The sequence below is a fragment of the Hypanus sabinus genome, chromosome 13 (assembly GCF_030144855.1).
Source record: "Hypanus sabinus isolate sHypSab1 chromosome 13, sHypSab1.hap1, whole genome shotgun sequence".
Taxonomy (NCBI): Eukaryota; Metazoa; Chordata; class Chondrichthyes; order Myliobatiformes; family Dasyatidae; genus Hypanus; species Hypanus sabinus.
Window position 1 is genome coordinate 67,309,750 of NC_082718.1, and position 26,608 is coordinate 67,336,357.

At 41.8% G+C, this 26,608-nt stretch overlaps 1 protein-coding gene across 2 annotated transcripts in view; it reads left to right on the forward strand.

The window, feature by feature from the left end:
• The first annotated feature begins 1,928 nt into the window (after positions 1-1,928).
• The window catches only part of appl2 (adaptor protein, phosphotyrosine interaction, PH domain and leucine zipper containing 2), a 118,433-nt gene continuing 93,753 nt past the window's right edge, over positions 1,929-26,608 (forward strand). Inside the window, exons 1-4 of one of the 2 annotated variants that reach the window (XM_059987844.1) lie at positions 1,929-2,091; positions 3,835-3,933; positions 6,716-6,775; positions 15,694-15,765. In XM_059987844.1, coding sequence (XP_059843827.1) covers positions 1,948-2,091; positions 3,835-3,933; positions 6,716-6,775; positions 15,694-15,765 — 375 coding nt within the window. In that variant the 5' untranslated portion in view covers positions 1,929-1,947. The remainder of the gene's footprint in view (positions 2,092-3,834; positions 3,934-6,715; positions 6,776-15,693; positions 15,766-26,608) is intronic. The other variant, XM_059987845.1, reaches the window with a different exon arrangement.

The following is a 26,608-nucleotide window of genomic DNA, read 5'->3' on the forward strand; positions in this document are numbered from 1 at the left end:
TTACTCAAGTGGGCACTGTTATGATTTGATGCACTTTTAGAGCAGGTGGCAACCTCAGACCACAGCAGTGAGAGGTTGAAAATGTCCTTGAACACTCCACCCAGTTAGCACAGATTTTCAGTATCTGGCCAAGTACACCATTGGGGCCTGACATCTTGTTAGGATTCACCTTCTTCTTTGATATTCTGATATCAGCCCTCGAGACAGAGAGCAGATAGTTGACAGGAGCTGTGGGGATTCGTGATTATGTATTATTCCCCATTTCAAAGGGTGCACAAAAGGCATTGAGCTCATTGGGGAGTGAAGCATCACAGCCATTGACTTTGTCTTATAGGAAGTAATGGCACACATGTTTGAGGCAGCTATATAACAACATTTGAAAGGCACATGGGTAGTAAGGGCTTAGGTAAAAAAAAACAGGCACATGGAACTGGTTTAGATGGGAATTTTAGTCGGTATGGACTGATTGGGCCACAGAACCCATTTCTGTGCCATAAAACAGCAGTTGGGGGGGGGGGTGGAAAGAAGTTCACAGGGAAAGAGAAGGCATTTGTTACCTCCAATGGCTCGAGTCTAAAACACACTGCCTGAGGGAGTGGGGGAGACAGGGCCCCACACCCTATACTCAGGAATCCAAAGTTCAAAATAAATTTACTATCAAAGTACATACATGTCACCATATACAATCTTGAAATTAATTTTCCTGTGTGCATTCACAGTAGGTACAAAGAAACACAACAGAATCAGTGAAAATGACACACAAAGGTGACAAACAACCAATGTACAAAAGACAAACTATGTAAATAAAACAATAACAATAATACTCATAAAAGATACCATACCTTACTATAAATACAAGCCTGACCAGTTTCTGAGTCAGAAACCTACGAATTATATTACAACTGATCCAATACTACAGATAGGATGACCTATAATAGCTGCAACACACACAAAGTGCTGGTGGAATGCAGCAGGCCAGGCAGCATCTATAGGAAGAAGTACAGTCGACATTTCGGGCTGAGATGTTGACAGTACTTCTTCCTATAGGTGCTTCCTGGCCTGCTGCATTCCACCAACATTTTGTGTGTTGCTTGAATTTCCAGCAGCTGCAGATTTCCTTGTGTTTGCAGATATTATTATATAACTGGATATAATATTACAGGATAAACAAGCAGGACCAATTTACTTAATAGATAGACATTCCAAACACACATTAACTTACAGAAATCAGTAGGTGAAAAACAGAAATACGCTGAATTAAAAGAAGAAATTTAAAGACTATGAAACATGAACATTGTCCCAATAGTAATATCTACAATTGGTATCATCCCGAAGTCACTACACAATAACATTTAACAGTCAGGCCTACACAGTACAGTAATATCTATGTAAATCTCCAGAAAGCCACACTACTAAACACCACTAGTCTGAATGTTCCTAGCAATTGAGAAGTGAGTGTGCTTGGCTATGCCTGAGCCTCAGCTTTTACCAGCTTCTGAGAAAAAAAATACAAAGAGAATAAGAACAACACACACAAAATGCTGGTGGAACACAGCAGGCCAGTATTCAGAATATGAGTTGTAGAGTTCTTGAAAGTGAGTCCGTTGGTTCTGGCATCAGTTCAGAGTTCCGGTGAGTGAAATATTCTTGCCTTTAAACATTAAATTAATTCAAAGGAGGATCCCAAGGCGCAAGAGGCTTTATTTTAAGCGAGGTGCCCACGTATCACGTGGCAGCGTGATGACGTAACGCATTCATTCGCGTATTTTATATACATATCCCGTAATTAATTACTGAAAAACGGCCAAGAATGCTTAATTCACACGTAAATAAATATTCACACACGCTCACAAATATTAGACACGACGATTTTGGTTCACGATTACGGTTGATTCGTGTCCGTGCTGGGGTTAGCACGGACACGACGAGCCGAACGGCGTTCTGCCTATGACTGTGGCGCAGGCGCAGGCGCAGACTGAAGGCAGGAACGAGCGCGGGCACGGATCGCGGACACGCGCATTGTTGGGAGCGGAGAAGATGCCGCCCGTAGACAGGCTGCTGCTGGAGGAGGCGCTGCTGGACAGTCCGCAGGTAGGAACCGCCGCGGGGCCCGAGTTCGGGCCTGGACCTGCCGCAACCGCAACACAGCCCAGGCCCGGACTCCGCCGTGAGCTCCCGGACCTAGACAGGGGTGGCGGGCCCTGCCGGAGCTCGAACCTCGGCCACATCACCCACTCCATTCCCCCGGTACCGCTCCTTCTTCCTCTACCCCAGCACCTCTCACGCATCACCCCTTAACCCTCACTCCATCACCTCTAACCCCTCACTCATTATCGCCCTCAACGTCCCATCACCTCTCACCCTTCACCCCAACAACCCCTCACCTATCACCCCATCAACCCCCTCATCTTTCAACCCTCACCCATCACTCCCCATCAAACCCCTCACCCCATCAATCCCTCACCCATCACCCCTCAGCCCCCATCACCCCTCGTCATCCCACTCACCCTGTCCCCTTATTGCCACACTCCTGTTATCTCAGCACACTATTCCACACTCCTTCACCTCTCTCACGCTTTCACACTACTCTCAACTACCCCAACTACCTTTAGCATCCCAGAACCACCCCAGCCATTGAGATGGATCACTGCTACTGTCTGAATCACCCCTGACCACTAAATGTGTGGTGTGTGTTGGAGCAGCAGCATACCCTCTAGCCCTCATGAGAAGCTCTTTGCCTATTGGGGATTAGTATCAGAATCTGGAGTAGTTTGACTGCTGGAGGGCACACTTACCCCTCTCCCTTCTGAAGTGAGTGGCTAAGTGGTCTGCTCCAGGACAGTTAATGGAGGGTGGGTGTGTGGACAGAAGGGAGACTGGGTAAGGTGAAGACGTGAGAGACTGCAGTGCTGGAAACAGGAACAATAAAGACCAACCCTGACTCAAAATGTTGAGCTGCACCATTTGTCTGCAGCAGATGCTGCTTCAGCTGCTGAAGTCTTTGTTGCTGGGGTGAAGTAATCTAGTGGGGGGAGAGGGCCGATGATGATGGAGGGAGGTGTAATGTGTGTGTGTGTGTGTGTGTGTGAGAATGTCAAGTATCTGTGTGAAATGAAAGTTGGTGCTGGTGTGTACCACCAGCCTGGTTTCCAGCTGTCTTCTCTTGGAACTCCTTAGACCAAAACCTTGTGGTAACTAAAATTGCATACTTTTGAGATTTGGAAATATGCCATACTAGACTCCCAAACCTATTTCATTCTTTCCTCATTTAAATCTACCTGCCCAAATTTCTACTGTTCAGCAACACACAAGAGGCAATTTATGGCAATCAGTTATCTTAACCTGCACGTCTGGATGATGGGAGTAAGGGGTGCCCACGCAGTCACAGGAATTTGCAAACTCTCATGTGGCATGGGTTGTGACCTTGCAGTCTCTCTGTAGCTGTTACATATGATCGTGCATTTTTACCTAGTGCGGCCTCAATGCCCTATATAATGTTCTGTTTGTTATGAACAGTATAGAAGAGAAGCTTTTCACTGTATCTCAGTACATGTGACAATAATAAACCTGTTCCAATTCTCATGGACAGTAGCCGAGCTCAGGATTGCTGGAGCTGTGTGACCATGCCCTTTGTTGTGTGTGAAGAGTTTGTCCATCACAAACTGTTAAGTGTGATCCCAGCAAGGTTCTCCCAAGGCATTAAAATCAAGTAGATTGCATTCACAAGGTTGAATGTTTTTGACAGTGGTAGTTTTGACACCTTGAAATACTAAAGCAAAACCATAACGTATTTTTATGCATTTACAAAAAGTGGTATGCATTTTCTTGTTTCAGACACGTTCCCTGCTGAGTGTGTTTGAGGAGGATGCAGGCACATTAACTGACTACACAAACAACCTGCTGCAGGCCATGCAGAGGGTGTACGGTGCTCAGGTTAGTTGATTTGCTCATGTCATCGGTTTGGAATAACTAGCTTTACAACCAACTTTAAGGTTAACCCTCTCACTACAAATACTGCCTGGTCTGATGGAAATTTGCAACATTTCTTATTGCAGGTTTCCGGCAACGTCACAGTTCCATTACTGTCTATTTCTTCTCTCTGCCCTACCCTCTTTCTTTTCTCAGCTGCATTTTTTATTTACACCTGTTCCAGACAGGTACTGAAGAGACACCACCCTGTGTCAGGTGGTACCACTGCCTTCTGTTGTCCTTCAGCATTGCTTGGTCTCCACCCTATTGCACACATTCCCTTTGTCCTCTCTAACCCTCCCCATTCTCTGCAACTAGCTCTGCCTTCCTCCTGGTTTCTGACCTGAAGCAATTCTTTGCACAGGTTTCTGTCCTATCACCTACCTGAATAGTTCCCTCTTCCCCATTTTTCTGTTTATATTTCTTGTTGAATTGTGTTGGATTTTAATTAATGTCTGTAGTAACCTAGAAATCCATATTTCACATCTTGGATCTTTCATGACACATGTAATTACAGATAACACAAAGACTTCCTGCCCAAAAATAGATTAACGTGCAGTAAATACTTGAGCTTAAGCTTCAGTCAACCACTCCCTTTACCTGCCAAACCAGCTGGGGATCATTGAGAAAACAGCGGAAGGAAGATGTGCTTCACAATGCTCAATAATAAAAGAAGCTGGTGAAAAGAGTCCCCTGACTGATTCAGTGCTTACTCCAGTTATCCATCATAAGGCAGCTTGCATTTTGGAATTAGAAGGGCAAAGGGGAAAAATAAATCTTTTCAAACTCCTCCCTGAACCCCCAATTAATGTTGCAGCTTAATGGAAAGCTGTTTCACATTCAAGAGGTCCCAAAGGGTTGAGCAGATCTAGACAAACTAGTGATAAACAGTGCCTACAGGAGACACAGTCTTTGTGAGGGGATCATAGAGACTCTTCAGGCAGGGATTAGTAGAGAGGTCCCTGTGTGGACAGGCATGCCTTCTCATCAGCAAGGTCCCTGTGCATGCTTTGCCTGTTCCTGTACATTGAAGGAAAAGTCCCCTCTGCTTGAACTTGGATTTTAGTTCAGAGATTGGCAGTAGCGATGGGAATGGTCCTGAGACTAGGGCATTGAGCAGGTCCCCAGCCTCGCTAAGAAAGCTGTGGGAGACCTTGTCTGAGGTTGCAGAAGATCTCACGTGCCATTGAGGGCAAGGAACAGTTGTCACTTTAAACAGCATGTTTCAGGGGAAAAGTTCATTCAAGCCTACCAGTGATTAACAGGTTTTGTGATTTAGACCAGCAAGGTTGACAATAGCACTGGATGCTTTTCGGGGACTTCACTAGGTAAAAAGTGTCGGGGAGAACAGAAATGAGGCATATAAATGAGGGCATGAGTGGCCCAGGAAAGTGCACAGACACTGCTGCAGAAACAGCACTTGTGTTTGGATTTGTGTGAATGATCAAAGAAAGAACAATTGATGCAAATAACAAAGCTTGTCACAAAGATTACCTGAAGAAATTCAGGTAATTTTCTGTAAAGGATTTTGCAAATTCAAGCTTGTATGTGATTTGCATTCTGCATTCATAGTGAAGACCAATGCCCTAGAACATGGACATCTACAGCACATTACAGGCCCTTCGGCCCACAATGTTGTGCCGACCATGTCATTTGTTATCGTAATGTAGTGACAAATTGTAGTTGCAGTAATAGTGTCAAAAGGAATGGAAGATTGATATTTCTGTTGTTAGCTGTTTTCATGGAGTTTATTTTGAGCACTTATAAGATTAAGGACTGCATATTTATTAACACTGAATCACTGTTTGCAGAATGCTTGTCATTATATTGCTACCTTTTGTTACGTACCCGTGAGTATCTTGTACGTGTCACATGACAGTGGTGTTGAAGCTACACTGGACCTAAGGTAGTGGTCTTGTGATGGTGGAGTGATGTCATTTTCCTGCCTGTAGAGGTCATGTGACAGTTTTTTCTAACAGGGTATAAAAGGAGGATCCCTCCCTATGAGGAGGGGCAGTTCGTGGCTGGATTTGCCATTTTGACTCTGTGCTACTGCGTGGTCCAATATTATGATGCAGTTCCGTTGAAAGGTGGAGTTTTATTTAATGCCTAAAGTTTAAAAGGTCATTGCCGGCAGTTTCTTTTCAATACTGCCAGTTAAAAATCAGTGGAGAGTGAAGATCGGAGTTCAGGAGCTAAAAGATCGAGGAAAGTCGATTTCGACGGTGAAACAGGTTCGACCTTGTTTGATCCCCATTTGGAAAGAATTCGTTAGCTGTGCCTGTGTTAACCCCTGCAATAATAGCAGAAAGGGTTGGGTACAGTTTCGTCAAGGAAAGGTCAGCGCCTTTAAGCTGTTTCATTTTCATCTTCGTAAATTCTCCGGGAAAAGTATAGTTCGACTGGGAACCGCAGCAACATGACGTGAAAGAGAATTTAAATCGTCTAAGAAGTCTCTCCTTTAATGGACTGTAAGCACTTTGAAGAACTGTTTTTGCAACATCGCTTTAAGAACTGTTTTCGCTTTATCCCTTTAAGATAAAGCTGTTCAAGCTGCCGCACAGCAGCTGATTTCCGGTTGCATTAGCTGTTTGTTTACTTTTGGGGTTTGTTTTTCAGTGTTTAATAAATGTTTTATTTGTTATTTAAAAAAAACCCTGCCTCATTTATATATTTATTGTTGCTGAATCCTTAACACTTCAGACGAATATTTCACAGTCACCAAATCTGGATTTTTGTTTTACAGAATGAGATGAGTATTGCCACACAGCAGCTGTCCAAGCAGCTCCTTGAATACGAGAAGCAGGTGAGAGTATGCCTGGGGTTTAATACCAACCTTTCTTTCCCATTCATCTTCCGAAGTAGTTTGTGTAGGTGATTGTTTATTTTAGACTCAGAAAATAGCCTCAAAGACCTGGGATTCCAAATAATGTCTTTCTTTCTTTCTTTTTTTTTCAATCTTTTTATTGATTTTCACATATACACAAAAAAAATAACATAGTAATAAGTAAATTATAAATACAATAGACTTGAAATCACATTGATAATAAGATAATAATATCCTACTAAACATCAACAAAAGAAAATGCCTTAATCAAGTCCACATGATTATATGAAAAAAAAACAAATAACCATTAAAAAAGAAAAAAAATATTAAAAAATATGTGAGAAAAAAAAATATATTAAAAAAATAAAACACTAAACTAAACTAACATAGGCAATAATAACAGTTTACAAGTATAAGATAGTGTCAAAGAACTCCGGAACTCCAACCTGAACATGAATAAGCAGAAAGGTCTGGAGAAGGCCAAATTAATTCATATGAAAATGTCGAATAAACGGTCTCCAAGTTTCTTCAAATTTAACTGATGAGTCAAAAATAGTGCTTCTAATTTTTTCCAAACTCAGACAAGAAATAGTTTGAGAAAGCCATTGAAATGTAGTAGGAGGATTTACTTCTTTCCAATTTTGTAGTATAGACCTTCTGGCCATTAATGTTACAAAAGCAATCATTCGTCTGATTGAAGGGGAAAACTGATTGCCATCTTCACTTGGTATGCCAAAAATTGCAGTAATAAAATGAGGTTGTAAATCTATATTCCAAATTGAGGAAATAGTAGTAAATATATCCTTCCAATAATTATGTAAAGTGGGACATGACCAAAACATATGGGTCAATGAGGCCACTGCTAAATGACATCTGTCACATAGAGGGTTAATATGAGAATAGAATCGAGCAAGTTTATCTTTAGACATATGAGCTCTATGTACAATTTTAAATTGTATTAAAGCATGTTTAGCATATATAGAAGAAGAATTAACCATTTGCAAAATTTTTTCCCATTTATCTGTTGATATGTTGTATTGAAGTTCTTTTTCCCATTCTTGTTTAATTCTAACTGATATTTCTGGTTGTATCTTCATAATCATATTATAAATAAAAGCTACTAATCCCTTCTGACAAGGATTTAAGATAAAGATCAAATCTGTAGTGTCCATCAAAGTTGAATTAGGAAAAGATGGTAAAACTTTATGTAAAAAATTTCTAATTTGTAAATATCTGAAAAAATTAGATTTAGGTAATTCAAATTTATTAGAAAGTTGATCAAATGACATCAAAGTATCTTCAAAAAAGAGATCACGAAAACATTTTATACCTTTCCTTTTCCATATGTTAAAAGCTTGATCTGTCCAGGAGGGTTTGAAAAAGAAATTAAATAAGATAGGGCTATCAAGAACAAAGTTTTTCAAAATAAAAAACTTACGAAATTGAAACCAAATTCGTAATGTATGTTTAATAACAGGATTAAATATTTGTTTATTAAATTTAACTAAATCCGCAGGAAGACAAGAACCAAGAACAGAGAATAGAGAATATCCCTTTACCTCATTACATTCCAAATTTACCCACTGTGGGCACAGTGGTGAATCCAAATCTAATTTCCAATACAATAAATTACGAATATTATTTGCCCAATAATAAAATCTAAAATTAGGTAAAGCTAAACCACCACAAATAATGTAATTCAGTAACATGGCTGGGTAATTCACTGAACTGCTGCTGTCTGTTTAATTGTAAATGATTGTGGCATTGACACTGAAGCTGGTGATATAGAAGTCTTTATTCAGCACAAGTGGGCATCATTCTGGAGACACTCTTGGTAGAGGCTAAAGGTATTTCACATTTAAGATCAACACAATTTCAATAGTTACAATGACATTGTTTACTTCAATACTTTGAGATGCATAGTGGAAGCACATTGTAATTGATAAGGTACCTCTGAAGGTCCAAACACCTTTGTGAGAAACTAATTAACACAAATATTTTGAAACCTTTTGATAACAGAGAACCAGTTGCCCAAAATTAATGTTGTCAGGGCTGTCTGAGTACACAAATATGGTAAGTACACAAAAACTATTGATTGCCTTTACCTGTGACCATGCTTGATATGTTAAGTGACAACATCTGCCTGGTCTGCCAGCTTGCACTTAAGTCACATTGATGAAAATAACTTAGCAATGTTGTCTGGTTTGATACAAGCCAATTAACACATCCTCATTGTCTCAACTTTCAGTTCTTGCATTTCGGTCTCCTAGTCTGTGGAGCAGCCAGTGCTTTTAACTTAAATTTATTGCTTGCAAGTTACAAAATTGAAGGCTAATTGCAAGCTTCTTGAACTCATTTACATTTACAATAAGAACAGAAGCCTGGTTCTTGCTATATTCACATATAGTCCAGTCTATGGTATTTCCAGTTGTGATGTATGGCTGTGAGAGCTGGACTATCAATAAGGCTGAATACAAAAGAACCAACACCTTCGAACTTGGATGCTGGTGGAAAGTGTTAAGAGTTCGTTGGACAGCACGAAGATCCAACAAGTCAATACTTGAAGGAATATAGCCAGACTGCTCACTAGGAGGCTTGACTATGAGACAAAAGCTCAAATATTTTGGCCGCATCATGAGAAGACAAGGTTCCTTGGAGAAGACTCTCATGTTAGGTGAAGGAGAGGATGACAGAGGCTCTGATGGATAGATAATATTACTCAGACAATGTGTATCACCTTGGGGGATCTTAGAGAGGCAGTTTCCAACAAGAAGGCTTGGTGTGTAGGAGTCTACGAGGTCATGAAAAGTCAGACTTGACTTAATGACTGAACAACAACAGTATATTCTCACAGCTCCAGTATACTCCCTCACAGTGGTGTTCAGTGACAGTGGCTCTGCCCCATTCACTACTGTCAGACTGATACACAAACAGAAGTCGAAGTATTCAAGCTGCTGCTTAAAAGAATCAGGCAAAGTAAAGCTGGCTGCCTTCCTCCTCCTGATGATAACATTATACCATCATCAGGAAATGGAAAGCAAGCCCACTAATCCAGTCACAAACAAGAGAAAGTCTCCAGTCCTGCTGAAGGGTTTCAGCCCAAAACACCAACTGTACTTTGTTCCATACTTTCTGGCCTGCTGAGTTCCTCCAGCATTTTGTGTGTCTTGCTCCACTAATTCAATAATCCATTCTGAAATGTTTCTCTCGGGCAACAAGTTATCTTCAGTCAACTTCTTTCATTGGTTTTCTGTTCTCCATTTGTCAAACCCAGATCTATTCTGAAAATGTGGGTGGCACAGTAGCTCACACTGTTGCAGCACCAGTGACCTACTGCTGTCTGTACGGTGTTTGTAAGTTCTCTGCGTGACTGCTTAGGTTTTCTCCAGGTATCCATTTTCCTTCCACATTCCAAAGACATAATTGGTCACGTGAGTATAATTGAGTGGCATGAGCTCATTGGGGTGGATGGGCCTGATACTGTGCTGTATCTCTAAATAATTAAATAAGATTGGGGTCACTATATTCCAGAGCATTATTGTCAAAGGGTGTGGTCCACTGACATTTTGCAGTGTGCACTGGATCCAGCCTTCTGCTGTGGCAGTTAATTACATGATTAAACCTTCCCTAGTGAAGAACATAACTTGAAGCTATTTTTAGTATTTATGTTTGTTTACTGGATAAAGTGTTGCTGGAAAGTCCACCCCTCATTGCCCTTTGAAATTAGTAGGCTTTCCCCTGCTGTGGTGAAGTTGCGCCCACAGTGCTTCTGAGTGGAGAGTTCTGGAGTTTGGATGCAACAACAAGGAAAGAGAAGAAATACATTCTCATGTGATGGTGATTGTCAGTTTATGATGGTTTAGTGTCCCACAGTAGTGATAGAGGTTATGAGGTGGTGTCAAAGTAGTCTTGGTAAGAAACTAGTGAATTTGTAGATTATAAACATTGTGGCCACAGAGCATGGGACAACACATGCAAAATGCTTGAGGAACTCAGCAGGTCAGGCAACATTTGTGGAAATGAATAGATAGTTGATGTTTCAGGCCACAGACCCTTTTTCAGGACCAAGGAGGATGATGCCAGAATAAAAAGGTTGGGGAGGGGAAGGAGGACAGCTGGAAGGTGAAAGTGCTGGAGAAGAAGGAATGTGATAGGAGAGGAGTGGACCATAGGAGAAAAGGAAGGGACCCAGGGGAAGTAATAAGCAGGTGGGAAGAGGTAAAAGGTTGGAGTGTGGAAGGGGGGAAATTTGTTTACTGGAAGGTGAAATCAATATTCATGGAATCGGGTTGGAGGCTACCCAGATGGAATATAAGGTGTTGTTCCTCCACCCTGAGGGTGGCCTCATCTTGGCATAAGAGGAGACCATGGTCTGGTATGTTAGAACGGGAATGGGAAATGGAATTAAAATGGGAAACTAAATGGAAATCCCACATGTGGTGGATGGAGCGGAGGTGCACGACGAAGTGGTTCCCTCAGTTAACGATGGGTCTTACCGAGGTAAAGAAAGCTGCATTGGGAGCACTGGACACAATAGCCAACCCCAGCAGATTCACAGGTGAAGTGTTGTCTCACCTGGAAGAACTGAATGGGGGTGAGGGAGGAGGTGTATGGGCAGAACACAAAAGATCAGACCAGGAGTACGAGCACCTGCCATTCAATGTGATGGCTGATCTAACCCATCTTCTCTTTTGTGCCACTTCCCATTGCCCTCAGTTCTCTGATCTTTCAAACATTCACACTTCTTCTTTTGAATTTCTCCAATGATCTAGTCTCCATGACCCTCCAGGGCTGCAAATTGCAGAAATTCACCATTCGCTGAGAGACTAAATTCCAGCTTTCGTTCCTTAGCTCTATGTGACCATGCCCTGATCTTGTAATTGTGCTTGAGACTCTACCACCCTACAAACATTGCAACATCTGCTTTGCTGTGTCCACTTGGAATTCCATATGTTTCCATAAGATCACCCTTAAACTCCAAAGGAAACAATCCAATCTCTTTTGCCTCATATGGTAGGATAATTCTGTCATTTCCAGAATTAGCCTTTCAGCACATCTTTGTGATGGAAATATCTGTGAACATGAAGTCTCCCCTGGAGTTAACCTTAAAGTCTAGTATCTAGTATCTAGTTCAATACAAAAGCAGGAAGTTTAGGCTGAACCCCTACATACCAGTGTTTGGTCACAACTGAATGTCGCTTTTGATTTGGATGACCACACAGGCTGTGAATGGTCTTTAAGGGATGCAGAGGGCATTTCCCAGAATGGCTCCAGGTTAAGGGGACTTTGGTTACTGATTGGGATTGGTTGCTGAGAAATTTGATAGGGAGAGAGAGAGAGATAGGATTGTGATAAGTTTAGGTAAACTTTCAGGAAAGCTGTATCCATTGACTGATGTTACTGGGACTAGAAAGTATCGATTTAAGGTTCAGAGTAAGTGATATAGGGGAAGGAGAGTCGCAGAATCATACAGCTCTTTGGTCCAATTGGTCATCTGTACAGGTGTTATACACCCACCTATGCTTGTTCCATTTGCCTATGGTTAGCCCAGATCCCTCTAAACCTTTTCTATCCATGAACCTGTTTACCTTTTTACCTTTTAAGTGTTTGTTATGTACCTGCCTCAACCACTTCCTCTGGCAGCTCACTAACCATTTTCCTTGTGAAAAAGTTTCCCTTTAGGTTCCTATAATACCTCTCCCTTCTCAACTTAAACCTGTGCCCTTCAGTTCTTTCTTCCCCAACTTGGGAAAAAAACTGCACAAAACACCCTATCTGTGCCCCTCATGATTTTATACACCTCCGTAAAGTCACCCCTCATTCTCCTATGGTGGAAAAACTGACCTCCCATCATAAGTCAGTCGCTCGAGTCCTGACATCATTCCCTGCACAGAGTATGGACTGAGGAAGGAGGATTTAATGCAGCAAGTGGCATTGCCCTGGCAATTTTAACCTACGGGAAGAGGATGGAACTGGGACTCAGGTTACTTTTAATTGTGCCCCTGTAGAAAGTCCTTAGAATTTGGGGACCCGTACTAAACTTTTTCAACTGTCTGAGGCGAAAGAGGCTCTGTTGTGCTTTTCACCACACAGCCAGTATGTTCAGACCACGTGAGATCCCTGGTGATATGTATGCTGAGGAACTTAAAGCTGTTCACCCTCTCAACCCTGAATCCATTGATGTCTCCATTCCTCCTGTAGTCCACAACCAGCTCCTTTGTCTTTGGGACAGTGAGGGAGAGGTTGTTTTCTTGACACCACTGTGTCAGGGTGATGACGACTTCTCTGTAGGCTGCCTCATCATTATTAGAGATTAGGCCAATCAGTGTAGAATTGTCAGTAAATTTAATTAGCAGATTGGAGCTGTGGGTGGCGACACAGTCATGAGTATACAGAAAGCAAAGGGGGGGGGGGTTAGGACACAGCCCTGAGGGGCATCTGTGTTGGGGGTAGAGGTGAGGGAGCCAACTCTTACCACCTGCCAGTGATCTGACAGTCCAGGATCCAGCTGCACAAGGCAGGGTCAAGGCCGAAATCTGAGGTTCTTGTCGAGCCTGGAGGGAATGATGGTGTTGAATGCTGAACTGTGGTCCAAGAGCAGCATTCTCACATAAGCATCCTTCTCCAGATGTGTAAGGACGGTGTGTTGAGCGCTATTGCATCATCTATCGATCAGTTATGTCGGTAGGCAAGTTGTAGGGGGTCCAGTATGCATGGTGGTAGGCTGCAGATGTAGTCCTTGACCAGCCTTTCAAAGCAATTGCTTATTATTGAGGTGAGTCTGACAGGACTTCAGTCATTCAGGCATGTTACCTTGGTCTTTTTGGGTACAGGGACAATGGTAGATGTTTTGAAGCAGGAGGGCACTCTACACTGGGAGAGGGAGAGATTAAAAATGTATGTAAACACATCTTGCTGTTGTGCTGTGCACATCCTGAGTACTCGCCCTGGGATGCTGTCCGGTCCCACATCCTTGCGACTATCCACTTGTTGGAATCACCTGCGTATTCAGCCTCAGAGCTGACCAAGATGCAGGTCGCTTTGGTAGCTCTCCTCAGGGGCTCAGTAAAGGCAACATGAAACCAAGTGTAAAAAAGATTTGGCTCAGCTGGGAGAAGAGGCAGCGATGTTGGCATCACCACTGTGCTTAGCTTTGAAATCCACGATGGTGTGTACAGACCTTGCCATAAGCTGTGTGTATTGTTGATGGAGAGTTGTGGCTGGATCTTGTCCCTGTATTGTTGTTTCGCTGCCTTGATGACTTCGTGCAGATCGTAATTACATTTCTTGAGCTCCTGCTGATTACCGGCAATGTCATTTCTGTGTCGCACAATAAGTGCTGCTTGCATGGAACTGTTGATCCAGGGCTTCTGGTTTGGAAAGACCTGACCAATTTCTGGGGGACAACATCCTCAATGCACTTCTGGGTGAAGTACATATATGACACCATATACTACCCTAAGATTCGTTTTCTTGTGGGCTTTTGCAGTAAATACAAAGAAACAATAGAATCAATAAAAAACATTCACAAGACAGACAAATGACCAATGTGCAAAAGACAAACTGCAAATACAAATTCAGGGAAAAAAACATAAAATAGTAATAAAAGTTGCAAAAAAGTAATCAATAAATGAGCAATAAGTATCAAGAACATGAGATGAAAAGTCCTTAAAAGTGAGTTGATAGGTTGTGAGTTTGTAGTCCTGTGTTAGGGTGAGTGAAGTTGAGTGGTTATCTCCTCTGGTTTAGGATCCTGATGACTATAGTGTTATAACCCTTCCTGAGGGTCCTGAGACTCCTGTACCTCCTTCTTGATAACAGTAGCAAGAAGAGAGCTTGGCCTGAATGGTAGGGGTCCAAGATGAAGTTTGTCGCTTTTGTGCAACAGTGCTCCTTGCACATGTGCCTCATGGTGGGGAGGGCTTTACCCATGATGTATCCAGTACTTTTTGTAGGCTTTTCCATTCCAGGGCATTGGTGTTTCCATATCGGACCGTTAGTCAAATTTGAGATGACATGTTGAATCTTCACAAACTTTTAAGAAAGTAGAGGTACTGCTGTGTCTTCTTTGGCACATACGGCACTGGCTCAGTGTGAACCAACTCAATGCAACACGATTATTTGTCAAGGATACTCTGAAAGCAACTCTCACACCCATGGTCAATGAAATAACCACTTGCAGGATGGCTCCCAAGTCACACACCAAACAATTTCACTGGATCTGAATCCGCAGACTCCTTACCAACATTACCAGCAAGACTGCAGTGTTTCAACAAAGCAGCTCTCTAGTATCTATGCAAGGGCAGTCAGGGATGAGAATAAATCAGAGAATCCCAGACAGGATGATGGCAGCAGGTGCAGAGACTGCACTATGTGTGAGCTCCTTCATTATCGCTGTGTCAGAATCCATAACCAGTAGCACCAGAAAAACTGCAGGTCAGGAGGAGGTATACCACAATGCTGCCCGCGCCCCAAAGTGGCTTAAATAGATGCTTGCAGCAGACATAATAACAGAAGAGAATTATAAGCCTGTTGTATTTTTATTGCATGTACAACTTCACTGCCCTGATGTATAAGTGTTAGTGCTGTTTCATCTAGTCTCAAGGCTTTGTAAAGAGAGAGATTAGTCTGCAGGTTTGCTCTGAGTCACTTGAGCTGCAGTTTCAATGCCACGGTTATCTTAATGAGCACTGGACTAAGGAGAGGAAAGTTAGCTAATCAAAGTTCCACTGAGAATTCGTAACATCCACCTGGAGGAGGGTGGGGTTATACTGATAAAGGCAGGAATTGTATTCTGTGGATGAAAAATGTTGATACTGTCAACAAAGCAGAAGACTCATTTAAAAATATTAAAAATCTATGCAGATTTAAACCTAAAACCTTCTGTCACATTCTAGAACTTCGCCTTGAGCAAGGGGGATGATGAAGTGATTTCTACTCTGCACCGCTTTGCCAGAGTTGTGGATGAGGTAATGCATTTAAAATTACATACGTGTCAAACATTCCCATACCCATGTGGTCCCAGAACTGGTCTAATAGCTAAAAGCTGAAGTGTTGCGTATTACAGCTAAGATACAACTTCAATTAATCTGTACCTTTTCCACTGTCACCTACAGGCATGTGAAAGAGGAAACAGAATCAATCTTTCATAATCATAAAAGCAAAAGAGAGGGCATATAATTAAAATTAGGAAGTTATTGGATTGGGAAGCTTTTAAAAACCAACAGAAGTACCAAAAAAAAAGAAGCAATAAGGAGAGAAAAGATGAGATATGAAGGTAAGCTAGCTAGTAATATAAAAGATGATACCAAAAGCTTTTTTTCAGAAATACAAGACCATAAGACATAGGGAAAGAATTAGGCCACCCGCCCCATTGAGTCTGTTCTATCATTCCATCATGGCTGACTTATTATCCCCCTCAACCCCATTCTCCTGCCTTGACTAACCAAGAACCTATCAACATCCACTTTAAATATACTCAGCGACTTGTCCTCCCCAGCTGTCCATGGCAATGAATTCCACAATTTCACCATGCTCTGGCTCAAATTCCTTTTCATTTCTGTTCTAGGTGGTTGTCCCTCTATTCTAAGTGTACCCTTGTTACGGGGAACCAAGGTCACGGGTTCAGTAAGTGGGACAGAGGACACCGATTACGAGTAAGCACATTAGCCACTTATTTGCAGACAAAGACTAAAACATGCAGCCAGACATTTAAGTCAGGCAAGTACTCAGCTAAGGTACCCTAAGTTACAAAAAATATGACACTAAATATTCAATAACACTTCAAACTCAACAATATGTAGTTAAGTCTCCCCAACAGACTAAACCTCCAACAAATGGATATTTAGTGAAGATTGCATGTGGGCCCTCCTGTATCAGCAGCGTACTTTGCCGATGGTTCCTTGGCACTGATCGTGACCGCAGTGTGAAGATAAGCCCTGGAGACACATGCTATTCTTGTACTACTGAGGCACCTGGAACTGGAAACCTGGTGCCGTGGGATATAAGGGAAAAAAAGTTCTGAATCCTTCAAATGGGTCAATCAATGACTAGCACTGCAGAAGCAACTTTTGGATGTCAAGTAAATTAACTCTTCACATTACAGCCCTCTGGTCCTAGACTCGCCCACTATAGGAAACATCCTCTTCACATCCAGTTCTTTGAATATTCAAAGTAAATCTGTTATCAAAGTATATATATGTTACCATTTACGACCCTGAGGTTCATTGTCTTGTAGGTATTCTCAATAAATCCATAATAGAATAATAACCATAACAGGATCAATGAAAGACCGCACCAACTTGGGCGTTCAACCAGAGTGCAAACTACGTGAATACAAAAAGAAATAAATAAAATAAGCAATAAATATCGAGAACATGAGATGAAGAGTCCTTGAAAGTGAGTCCATAGGTTGTGAGAACATTTCAGTGATGGGGCAAGTAAATTTATCCCCTTGGTTCAAGAGCCTAATGGTTGAAGGATAATGACTGTTCCTGAACCTGGTGGTTTGAGTCCTGAGGCTTTTGTATCTTCTTCCTGATGGCAGCAGCAAGAAGAGAGCATGTCCTGGGTGGTGGGGTCCCTGATGATGGATGATGCTGCTTTCCTGCGACAGTGCTTTGTGTAGATGTGCTCAATGGTGGGGGAAGACTTTACCTGTGATGGTTGGGTCATATCCACTACTTTTTGTTCAAGGGCATTGGTGTTCCCATACAAAGCTGTGATGCAGCCAGTCAATATACACATTAAAAGAGATTTATCAAAGTTTTAGATGTCATGCTGAATCTTAGCAACTCCTAAGGAAGTAGAGGTGCTGCCACACTTTCATTGTAATTGCACTTGTGTGCTGGACCCAGGACAGATCCTCCAAAATATTAACACCGAGGAATTTAAAGTTGCTGACCCTCTCCACCTCTGGTCCTCCGATGAGGACTGGCTCAAGGATGCTAGTTTCCTACTTCTGATATCAATTATCAGCTCCTGGGTCTTGCTGACATCGTACCAAGAGATTGGCTGAGTGGTGCCATAACAACAGTTTTTCAATCACCCTCCTGTATGCTGATTCGTTACCAACTTTGATTTGGCCTACAACAGTATTGTCGTCAGCAAATCTCAATATGGCATTGGTGCTGTGCTTAGCCTCAAAGTCATGGGTGTAAAGTGAATAGAGCAGGGGCTAAGCACACAACTTTGTATATGACAGGTTTCAATGAATTCCCTCCTTATTCTGCTAAACTCCAGTGAGTACAAGCCCTGAGTACAATCAAACACTTCTCATACATTAACCCTTTCATTCTTGGAATCTTTCCCATGAACTTCCTCTGGACTCTCTCCAATGCCAGCACACCTTTTCTTAGATAAGAGGCCCAAAATTGCTCTCAGTACAGTCAGCTCTCCTTATCCACGGGGGATTGCTTCCGGGACCCCCTGCAGATACCAAAAAAGGTGGATGCTCAAGTCCCTTATATAAAATGGTGTAGTATTTGCATATAACCTACGCACATCCTCCCATATACTTTAAATCATCTCTAGATTACTTATAATACCTTATACAATGTGAATGCTATGTAAATAGTTATGCTGTATTGTTTAGGGAATAATAGTGGAAAAAGGTCTGTACATGTTCAGTACAGACACAACCATCATAGCTCTTCTGGGAACGCTGATGCTGTCTTGGCATTAGCCGAACCCGATTTTTCCATGATCTTTAAGTTCTTGAAGCTGTACCGCTTTACATAGCTAGCCAGCCATCCCTTACTAGCCTTAAACTCCTTCCTCGCTCACAACACAAGTAGCGAACGAGTGAGACACGAGGCGAACAATGCTCAACTTCCAGGTTTTCCTGATCCATGGTTAGTTGAATCTGTGCATGCAGAACCCGTGGATAAGGAGGACCGACTGTACTCTTAAGTGAGGCGTGAGGCCTTCTAAAGCTTCTAGTATACTAGTCCTCTCAAAATAGATGCTAACACCGCATTTGCCTTCCTTACTACTGACTCAACCTACAAGTTAACCTGTAGAGAATTTTGCACGAGGATTCCCAAGTTCCTCTGCAACTCTGATTTTTGAATTTTCTCTATTCTTAGAAAATAATCTACACCTTTATTCCTTCTATTAAAGTGCATGACCGTAAACTTCCCTGCACTATATTTCATCTGCCACTTCATTGCCGTTCTCCAAATCTGTCCAAGCCCTTCTGCAGATTCTCTGCCTCCTCAACACTACCTGTTTTTCCAGCTACCTTTAGTCTGCAGACTTGACCACAAAGCCATCAATTCTACCATCCAGATCATTGACATATAACATGAAAAGAAGCCGTTGCGGTACAGACCCCTGTGAAACAGCACTAGTGACCGGTAGCCAACCAGAAATGATCCCGTTTATTCCAACACTAGGCCTCCTGGCAATCGGCTCATCTTTTATCCATGCTAGTATCTTTCCTGTAATACCTTGTTAATCTGCCTCGTGTGGCACCTTATCAAAGGCCTTCTGAAAATCCAAGTAAGCAACTTCTGTTGACTCTCCTTTGTCTATCCTGCCTGTTATTTCCTCAAAGAATTCCAGCAGATTTGTCAGGCAAGGCTTCCCCTTAAGGAAACCATGCTGACCCTAGCTTACTTTATAATGCACCTCCAAGTACTCCAATACCTCATCCTTAATGATGGACTACAACATCTTCCCAACCTTTGGACTCAGGGTAACTAGCCAATAATTTCTTTACTTTTGCTTCTCCCCCTTCCTGAAGATTGCAGTGACATTTGTAATTTTCCATTTGTCCAGAACCATTCCAGAATCTATTGGAAATCACTGAAGTGTGTAACTTGGGTGGCTGATGGTTGAGTTGTTCTCTGATCCTGGCAATCCATTTGCAAATGTTTTGTCACTAGGCAAAATTCCCACAGATTTGTTAGGCAAGGTTTTTCCTTATGGAAATTGTGCTGACTTTGTTACTGACTAGCTTACGTTCATATTTTACCTTTTCTCTCCTTATGTTTTTTTTAGTTGCCTTCTATTGATTTCTTTTAAAGCTTTGCAACCTTCTAACTTCCCAGTAATTTTTGCTATATTGTATGCCCTCTCGTTTGCTTTTATGCTGTCTTTGACTTCCCTTGGCAGCCATGGTTGCCTCATCCTTCCTTTAGAATACATCTTCATCTTTGGAATCTTGCACCTTCTGAATTGTCCCTGGAAACTCCAGCCTTTGCTTTTCTACTATCATCCCTGATAGTGACCCCCTTCCAATCAACTTTGGCCACCATTATCTCTCTTGTCTCTGTAGTTCCCTTTACTTTACTGTAATAATACATCAGAATTTATTGCCAACACGTACAAAAGCTGAATGAACTCAGCAGGTCGGGCAGCATCCGTTGACTGCTCATTTCAACGGATGCTGCCCGACCTTCTGCGTTCATCCAACTTTTGTATGTGTTGATTTGACCACAGCATCTGCAGTGTATTTTGTGGTTAGAATTTATTGTGTCCTTCTCAAACTGCAGAGTGAATTCTGTCATATTCGGATACAGGGTTCCTTTATCAAATCTGATTCATTACACAACACCCAGTCCAGAAGTGCTTTTTTCCTAGTGGGCTCAACTACAAACTGCTCTAAAAAGCCATCTTGTAGGCACCTACAGATTCCCTCCCTTGAGATCCAGCTCCAACCTGATTTTCCCAATTTCCTTGCAAATTGAAATCCTCTATGAAATCATAACATTATGCTTATTACATGCCTTACCTGGTTTCACTTTGCAATTTATATCTCACATCCTGGCTGCTGTTTGTGAGCCTGTAAATAACTTTCTTCAGTGTCTTTTTTACCCTTGCAGTTTCTTAACTCATCCCACAAGGATTTTACATCAACAGATTCTGTATCTCCTCTTTCTAAGAATTCAATTTCATTTTTTGCCAACAGAGCCACCCCATTCTGTCTGCCTACCTGCCTGTCCTTTCAATGCAATGGGTATCCTTGGATGTTAAGTTTTGTCTCGGGCACAACTCAGTGATGCCCACAACATCATACCTGCCAATCCGTCTGTGCTACAAGATGATCTACCTTATTCCATCTAGTGGTGCATTCAAATATAACACCTTCAATCCTATATTCGTCACCGTTTTCGATTTTGTTCCCGTGTTACACTTCAACTCATCCCACTGACTGCAATTCTGTCATATCATCTGCTTACCCTTTCTCAGTCTCACTACATACTGCAGAATGGGGGGAGGGATCTCATTGAAACCTACTGAATATTGAAAGGCTGAGATAGAGTGGATGTGGAGAGGATGTTTCCTATACTAGGGGAGAGTCTAGAACCAGGAGGCACAGCTTCAGAATACATAGACACCCCTTTTGGTTGAGCAAACTCGATGTATTTCTGTCCTTTTGTCATGATCTTGTAGTCTAATTATAATGTGTTGTAAGGGCACAATTTTACCTCTGATAACATTGAAAAATAGTTTTGAATCTCTAATAGAAATTCAAATAATGATATGAAACTTGGAAAAAATGTACAAGGTTTGGGAAAAGGAAATTAGAGATTGATGATGATAGTCATCATGGATCATGTTCTTGCAGTCTTGTTTATCTTGCTCACCTACTGCAACGTCCTGACTTGGGGGGAATTTTCAAAGGTTTCTAACATTTTTGCATAGGGTGCACACTGCAACTCTGGTGTTGAGGTGGTGAGTGGGTGCAAATTAGATTGGTTGCTAGTTCTTTATGGTAAAGGGAATATATTCCTCACCACTCTTGAGCTACAGGTATGTATTGCACACACTGGATATGACTCTGTTTAAAACTGAACCATTTACTCATCGTCTGACCTACATTTGTGGCACTGGTCCTTTTGCTTTTGCTCTTTGCTGATGGTGGTAATGTCAGTGATTGTTTCTGGTGTCTCCAGTGCTAAATATGTATAAGGAATAAGGCTATAATGAGCTCCAGAGCTGAGTATGCATTTATGAACAGGTAGTATCACAAACACGAAAGAATCTGTGGATCCTGGAAATCCAAAACAGCACACACAAAATGATGGAGGAACGAGAACTGATGAAGGGTCTCAGCCCGAAAAGTGGACTGTTTATTCTTTTCCATAGAGGCTGCCTGGCCTGCTGAGTTCCTTCACTATTTTGTGTGAGTTATTTATGAATATTTTATTGGTTAGTGCACTGCCAGTGATACTTTTTGCTAATGACTGAAAATTGGTTGATAACAATTGAAGTTGACCAGTGTTTTGAGTGGAGGAACATTTGACTAATGTTTATTTTGTTGGATGGATGGGGAAGTGTTGTGCCAGTCCAAGAACAGGTTGGTTATAGGATCAGGATGGGCCATTAGCCCTACTTCCTTGCCCTGATTCAGCTACTATCCAATATTCTACCGGTCTAGAGATGCAGCTAAGTGACAATTGTTTCTTCCATCAAGTACAGGTTTCCCCCACTATCCGAAGGTAGAGTCTTCCTATGAAACCGTTTGTAAGCCGAAATGTCATAAAGTGAAGAAGCAATTACCATTAATTTATATGGAAAAAATTTTTGAGTGTTCTCAGACCCAAAAAATAACAATAGACAATAGGTGCAGAAGTAGACCATTCGGCCCTTCGAGCCTGCACTGCCATTTTGAGATCATGGCTGATCAACTACTATAAATACCCGGTTCCTGCCTTGTCCCCATATCCCTTGATTCCCCTATCCATAAGATACCTATCTAGCTCCTTCTTGAAAGCATCCAGAGAATTGGCCTCCACTACTTTCCGAGGCAGTGCATTCCAGACCCCCACAACTCTCTGGGAGAAGAAGTTTTTCCTAACTCTGTCCTAAATGACCTATCCCTTATTCTCAAACCATGCCCTCTGGTACTGGACTCTCCCAGCATCTGGAACATATTTCCTGCCTCTATCTTGTCCAATCCCTTAATAATCTTATATGTTTCAATCAGATCTCCTCTCAATCTCCTTAATTCCAGCGTGTACAAGCCCAGTCTCTCTAACCTCTCTGCGTAAGACAGTCCAGACATCCCAGGAATTAACCTCGTGAATCTACACTGCACTTCCTCTACAGCGATAACCTACCAAATTAAACCAAATAACACATAAAACCTACAATAACACTAACATATAGTAAAAGCAGGAATGGTATGATAAGTATACAACCTATATAAAGTAGAAATATTGTATGTACGGTGTAGTTCCACTTATTCACTTATCAAAATTGGGAAGACAGCAAGCCAAATTCGATTTTGGGGGGGGGGGGGGAAATCGGGACATACACACATGTGCACGTACACGCCTACGCATGTACACGCATATGTACATATGTACGCATATGTACATAACATGCGTAAGCACGTACATGCATGCGCACACAACTGCCCGCACAAGGCTTCATGGTCATGGTAGTCTTTTTCGGGGTAAACACACTTTTAAAGCGGGCATCTTTTTTTTTGTAAAAGCGAAAATCCACTTTAGTTAGTGAAAACAGGTACTAATGTAGGTCTTTTGTAACAGCGAGCTGTTGTAAAGCGAACGTTCGAAAAATGGAGGCCACCTGTACCCATCTGTACTAACCCCATTTACCAGTACTTGGTCCACATGCTTCTGGTGATTCAAGTGCATGACTAGATATTTTGTAAATGTTGCAATGTTAGGTGCCTCTGCCTCCCACTCAGTCAGTATGTTCTAGGTTCCAACCAGTTTTTAAACTTGTGTCCCCTGTAGACCTCAATCCTTATGTTAAACCTATGCCCTGTTGTAGATATTTCTGCAGAGACATGTTTACTACTGACTACCTTATCTATGCCCTTTATAATTTTGTACACCTGTATTTGGTCTTTCTCAGCTTACTCCACTACAAGATAAACAAACCCTTCTCATAACTGAGGCAACATTTGGTGAACTCCTATGCACTCTTTCCAATATGTTCATGTTCTTCCTGCACAATGGCAGTTAAAACAGTGCATAATTTTGTAAAGTTGCACCATAGCTTCCCTTCTGTTATGTCTATGCCCTAGCTAATGGAGGACAGTGTCAAGCCTGCTGCCCTATCTACCTAGTCTATATTCTATCTTTGACCTCCCAAATGTATCGCTTAGAAAGATTAAATTCTATCTGCCATTACTTTGCCCAATTCACCATCTGATCAGTGTCTTCTTGAGTGAAACTATCATTATCTGCAAAATTACTGATCATACCTCTTACATTGATAACTAAGTTATATAGCAAACATTAAGGTGCTGGTACCTATCCTGGTGGTACACCACTGGTCACTGCATTCCTAATCCCAAAAATACCCATCCATTGTCATTCTTTATCTCCCATTACCAAGCCAGTTTTGGATTCAGTTTGTCAACTTGCCCTGGATCCATTGGGTCCAAAATCTTTGGACTAGTCTTCCATATGGAATCTTGTCTTACTTTATGTGGATTACATCATCCTTACCTCCCTTATCAGTATACTGAGTTAGATCTTCAAAAATCTGGAATAAAATAGGACTGTAGTGTTCTCACACAGGTGTAAAAGAACTCTGAACTAAACACCAAGCTTAAGCCAGTCAATGAGGCGGTCCCAGTAAGATTAACCGTTTACTGTTCACTCTTCCACATTAACGTATGGTGAAAACTGTTGATAAAACAATACTAAATATATACAATATTTGTTTCCTTCTTGACATCACATTTATATCATAAATACTTGCAAAAGTAAAACTACAACAACTATATTACATTAAAGTGCAACATACAGTCAGAACCTACTTACGCCATCGACTGGCTTTAAATACATCAACACAAACTATCCGTAACTCTTTAAATAACAAAAAACATAAACTTATCAACCGTCATTACTTTTAACAGAATCAGCGTTAACATCTTTAATTCAACATATCGATTATCTCATGAACTTACAGCATTGCTTCTCTGATGTTTCTAGTGCGTAGAAAGAAAACTTGCGCTGATCCTGCACCCACATAAGCCCCCTCCTTCCCGTTTCTCCAAACTGGTATTTTCCCACAAGACGCGGAGAAACCGGGTGTGACGTCATCGCATGCCGCGATATATCACAGACAACAAATTTACTTTAAACAACCTGAACTTTAACTAGAAAATGATTACAAACGAATTACTAAAACGAAAATATAATAAACTAAACAAATGCCTTAAAGGCAACACAAGGACTTCCCAACACAATAAAGCCATGCTATCTCTGATCAGAGTAAATTAATTATATTCCAAGAGATTTGTCACCACAAAATAAGACCCTGGGCTGAAATTACTCGTGATATTCCTGCTTCCCTTCCTGAGAAACCAGATTTGCTGTCCTCCAGTTTTCTGGCACTTCACTGGGATCCTAGATATCTTTAATTTTGCTTCTCATAGTACCTTGGGATGGATCTCTTTCAGCCCTGGGATTTATCCACCTTTCTAACACATTTTTTTTATGATAATATTCTCTAGAATATCAACAGCTCCTCCCCAGAATCTCCAGAATATTGTCTTCCTTCTAGTGAAAATGTAAGAGAAGTATTCATTTAAAACCTTGCTAAGTCCCTGTGGCTTCGAGCACAGATTTCCCTTTAGATACCAATGGATTCCAGCCCCCCTCATCCCCACTTTCCTTGACCACCCTTTTGCTCTTGGTAGACTTAATAGATGTTTTTTATCAAACTCACGATGTCCCATGACATCTAGAATTCTCTGGATGTGTAATTTTTACCATTTACGCTTGTGGGAATATGTTGGTCTTGAATTCTCGTAATTTCACTTTTAAAAGATTCCCACCTCAGCTGAAGATCAAAAGCTGTTCCTACTCTATATTTGGCTGGCTGTGTTTAATAATCTTGAAATCAACCTTCCCCCTCACTTCAGGGCTTTAATTTGCTGACTACCCTTGCACTTTTCTATAATTACCTTGGAGCATAGAGCTGTGGTGACTCTTGCTAGAATGCTGTAGAAGAGATTTATAAGGCTGTTCCCAAGTCATCAAGTCATAGAGCAGTGTATCACAGATAAATGGCCTTCAGCCCAATCCCATCCATTCTGACCATGCCAGGACCAACAGGCTATGGGGCAGCTTCTTTCTACAAGCCATTGGACTTATAATTTCACGTGTCTGTACAATGAGTTAAAATGCAAAGAGTTCTACTCCCTCATGTTGTGGGATGGACGTGGAATTTAAATAAATTCTCAATTCTATATACCATGATGCCCACCCAGCTTGTCTCAATTTCTAGTCATCAAGTTTGCCGATGACACTACTGTGGTGGGCCTCATCAGCAAGAACGACGAGTCAGCTTACAGAGAGGAGGTGCAGCGGCTAACGGATTAGTGCAGAGCCAACAACCTGTCTCTTAACGTGAACAAAACAAAAGAGATGTTTGTTGACTTTAGGAGTTGACTTCGGGAGGGCACAGAGCAACTGCTCCCCGCTGAACATCGATGGCTTCTCGGTAGAGTTCATAAAGAGCACCAAATTTCTTGGTGTTCACCTGATGGAGAATCTCACCTGGTCCCTCAACACCAGCTCCATAGCAAAGAAAGCCCAGCAGTGTCTCTATTTTTTGCGAAGGCTGAGGAAAGTCCATCTCCCACCCCCCATCCTCATCACATTCTACAGGGGTTGTATTGAGAGCATCCTGAGCAGCTGCATCACTGCCTGGTTTGGAAATTGCACCATCTCGGATCGCAGACCCTGCAGCAGATAGTGAGGTCAGCTGAGAAGATCATCGGGGTCTCTCTTCCCGCCATCATGGACATTTACATTACACGCTGCATCTGCAAAGGAAACAACATTATGAAGGACTTGGAGTACTGTGTCCAGTTCT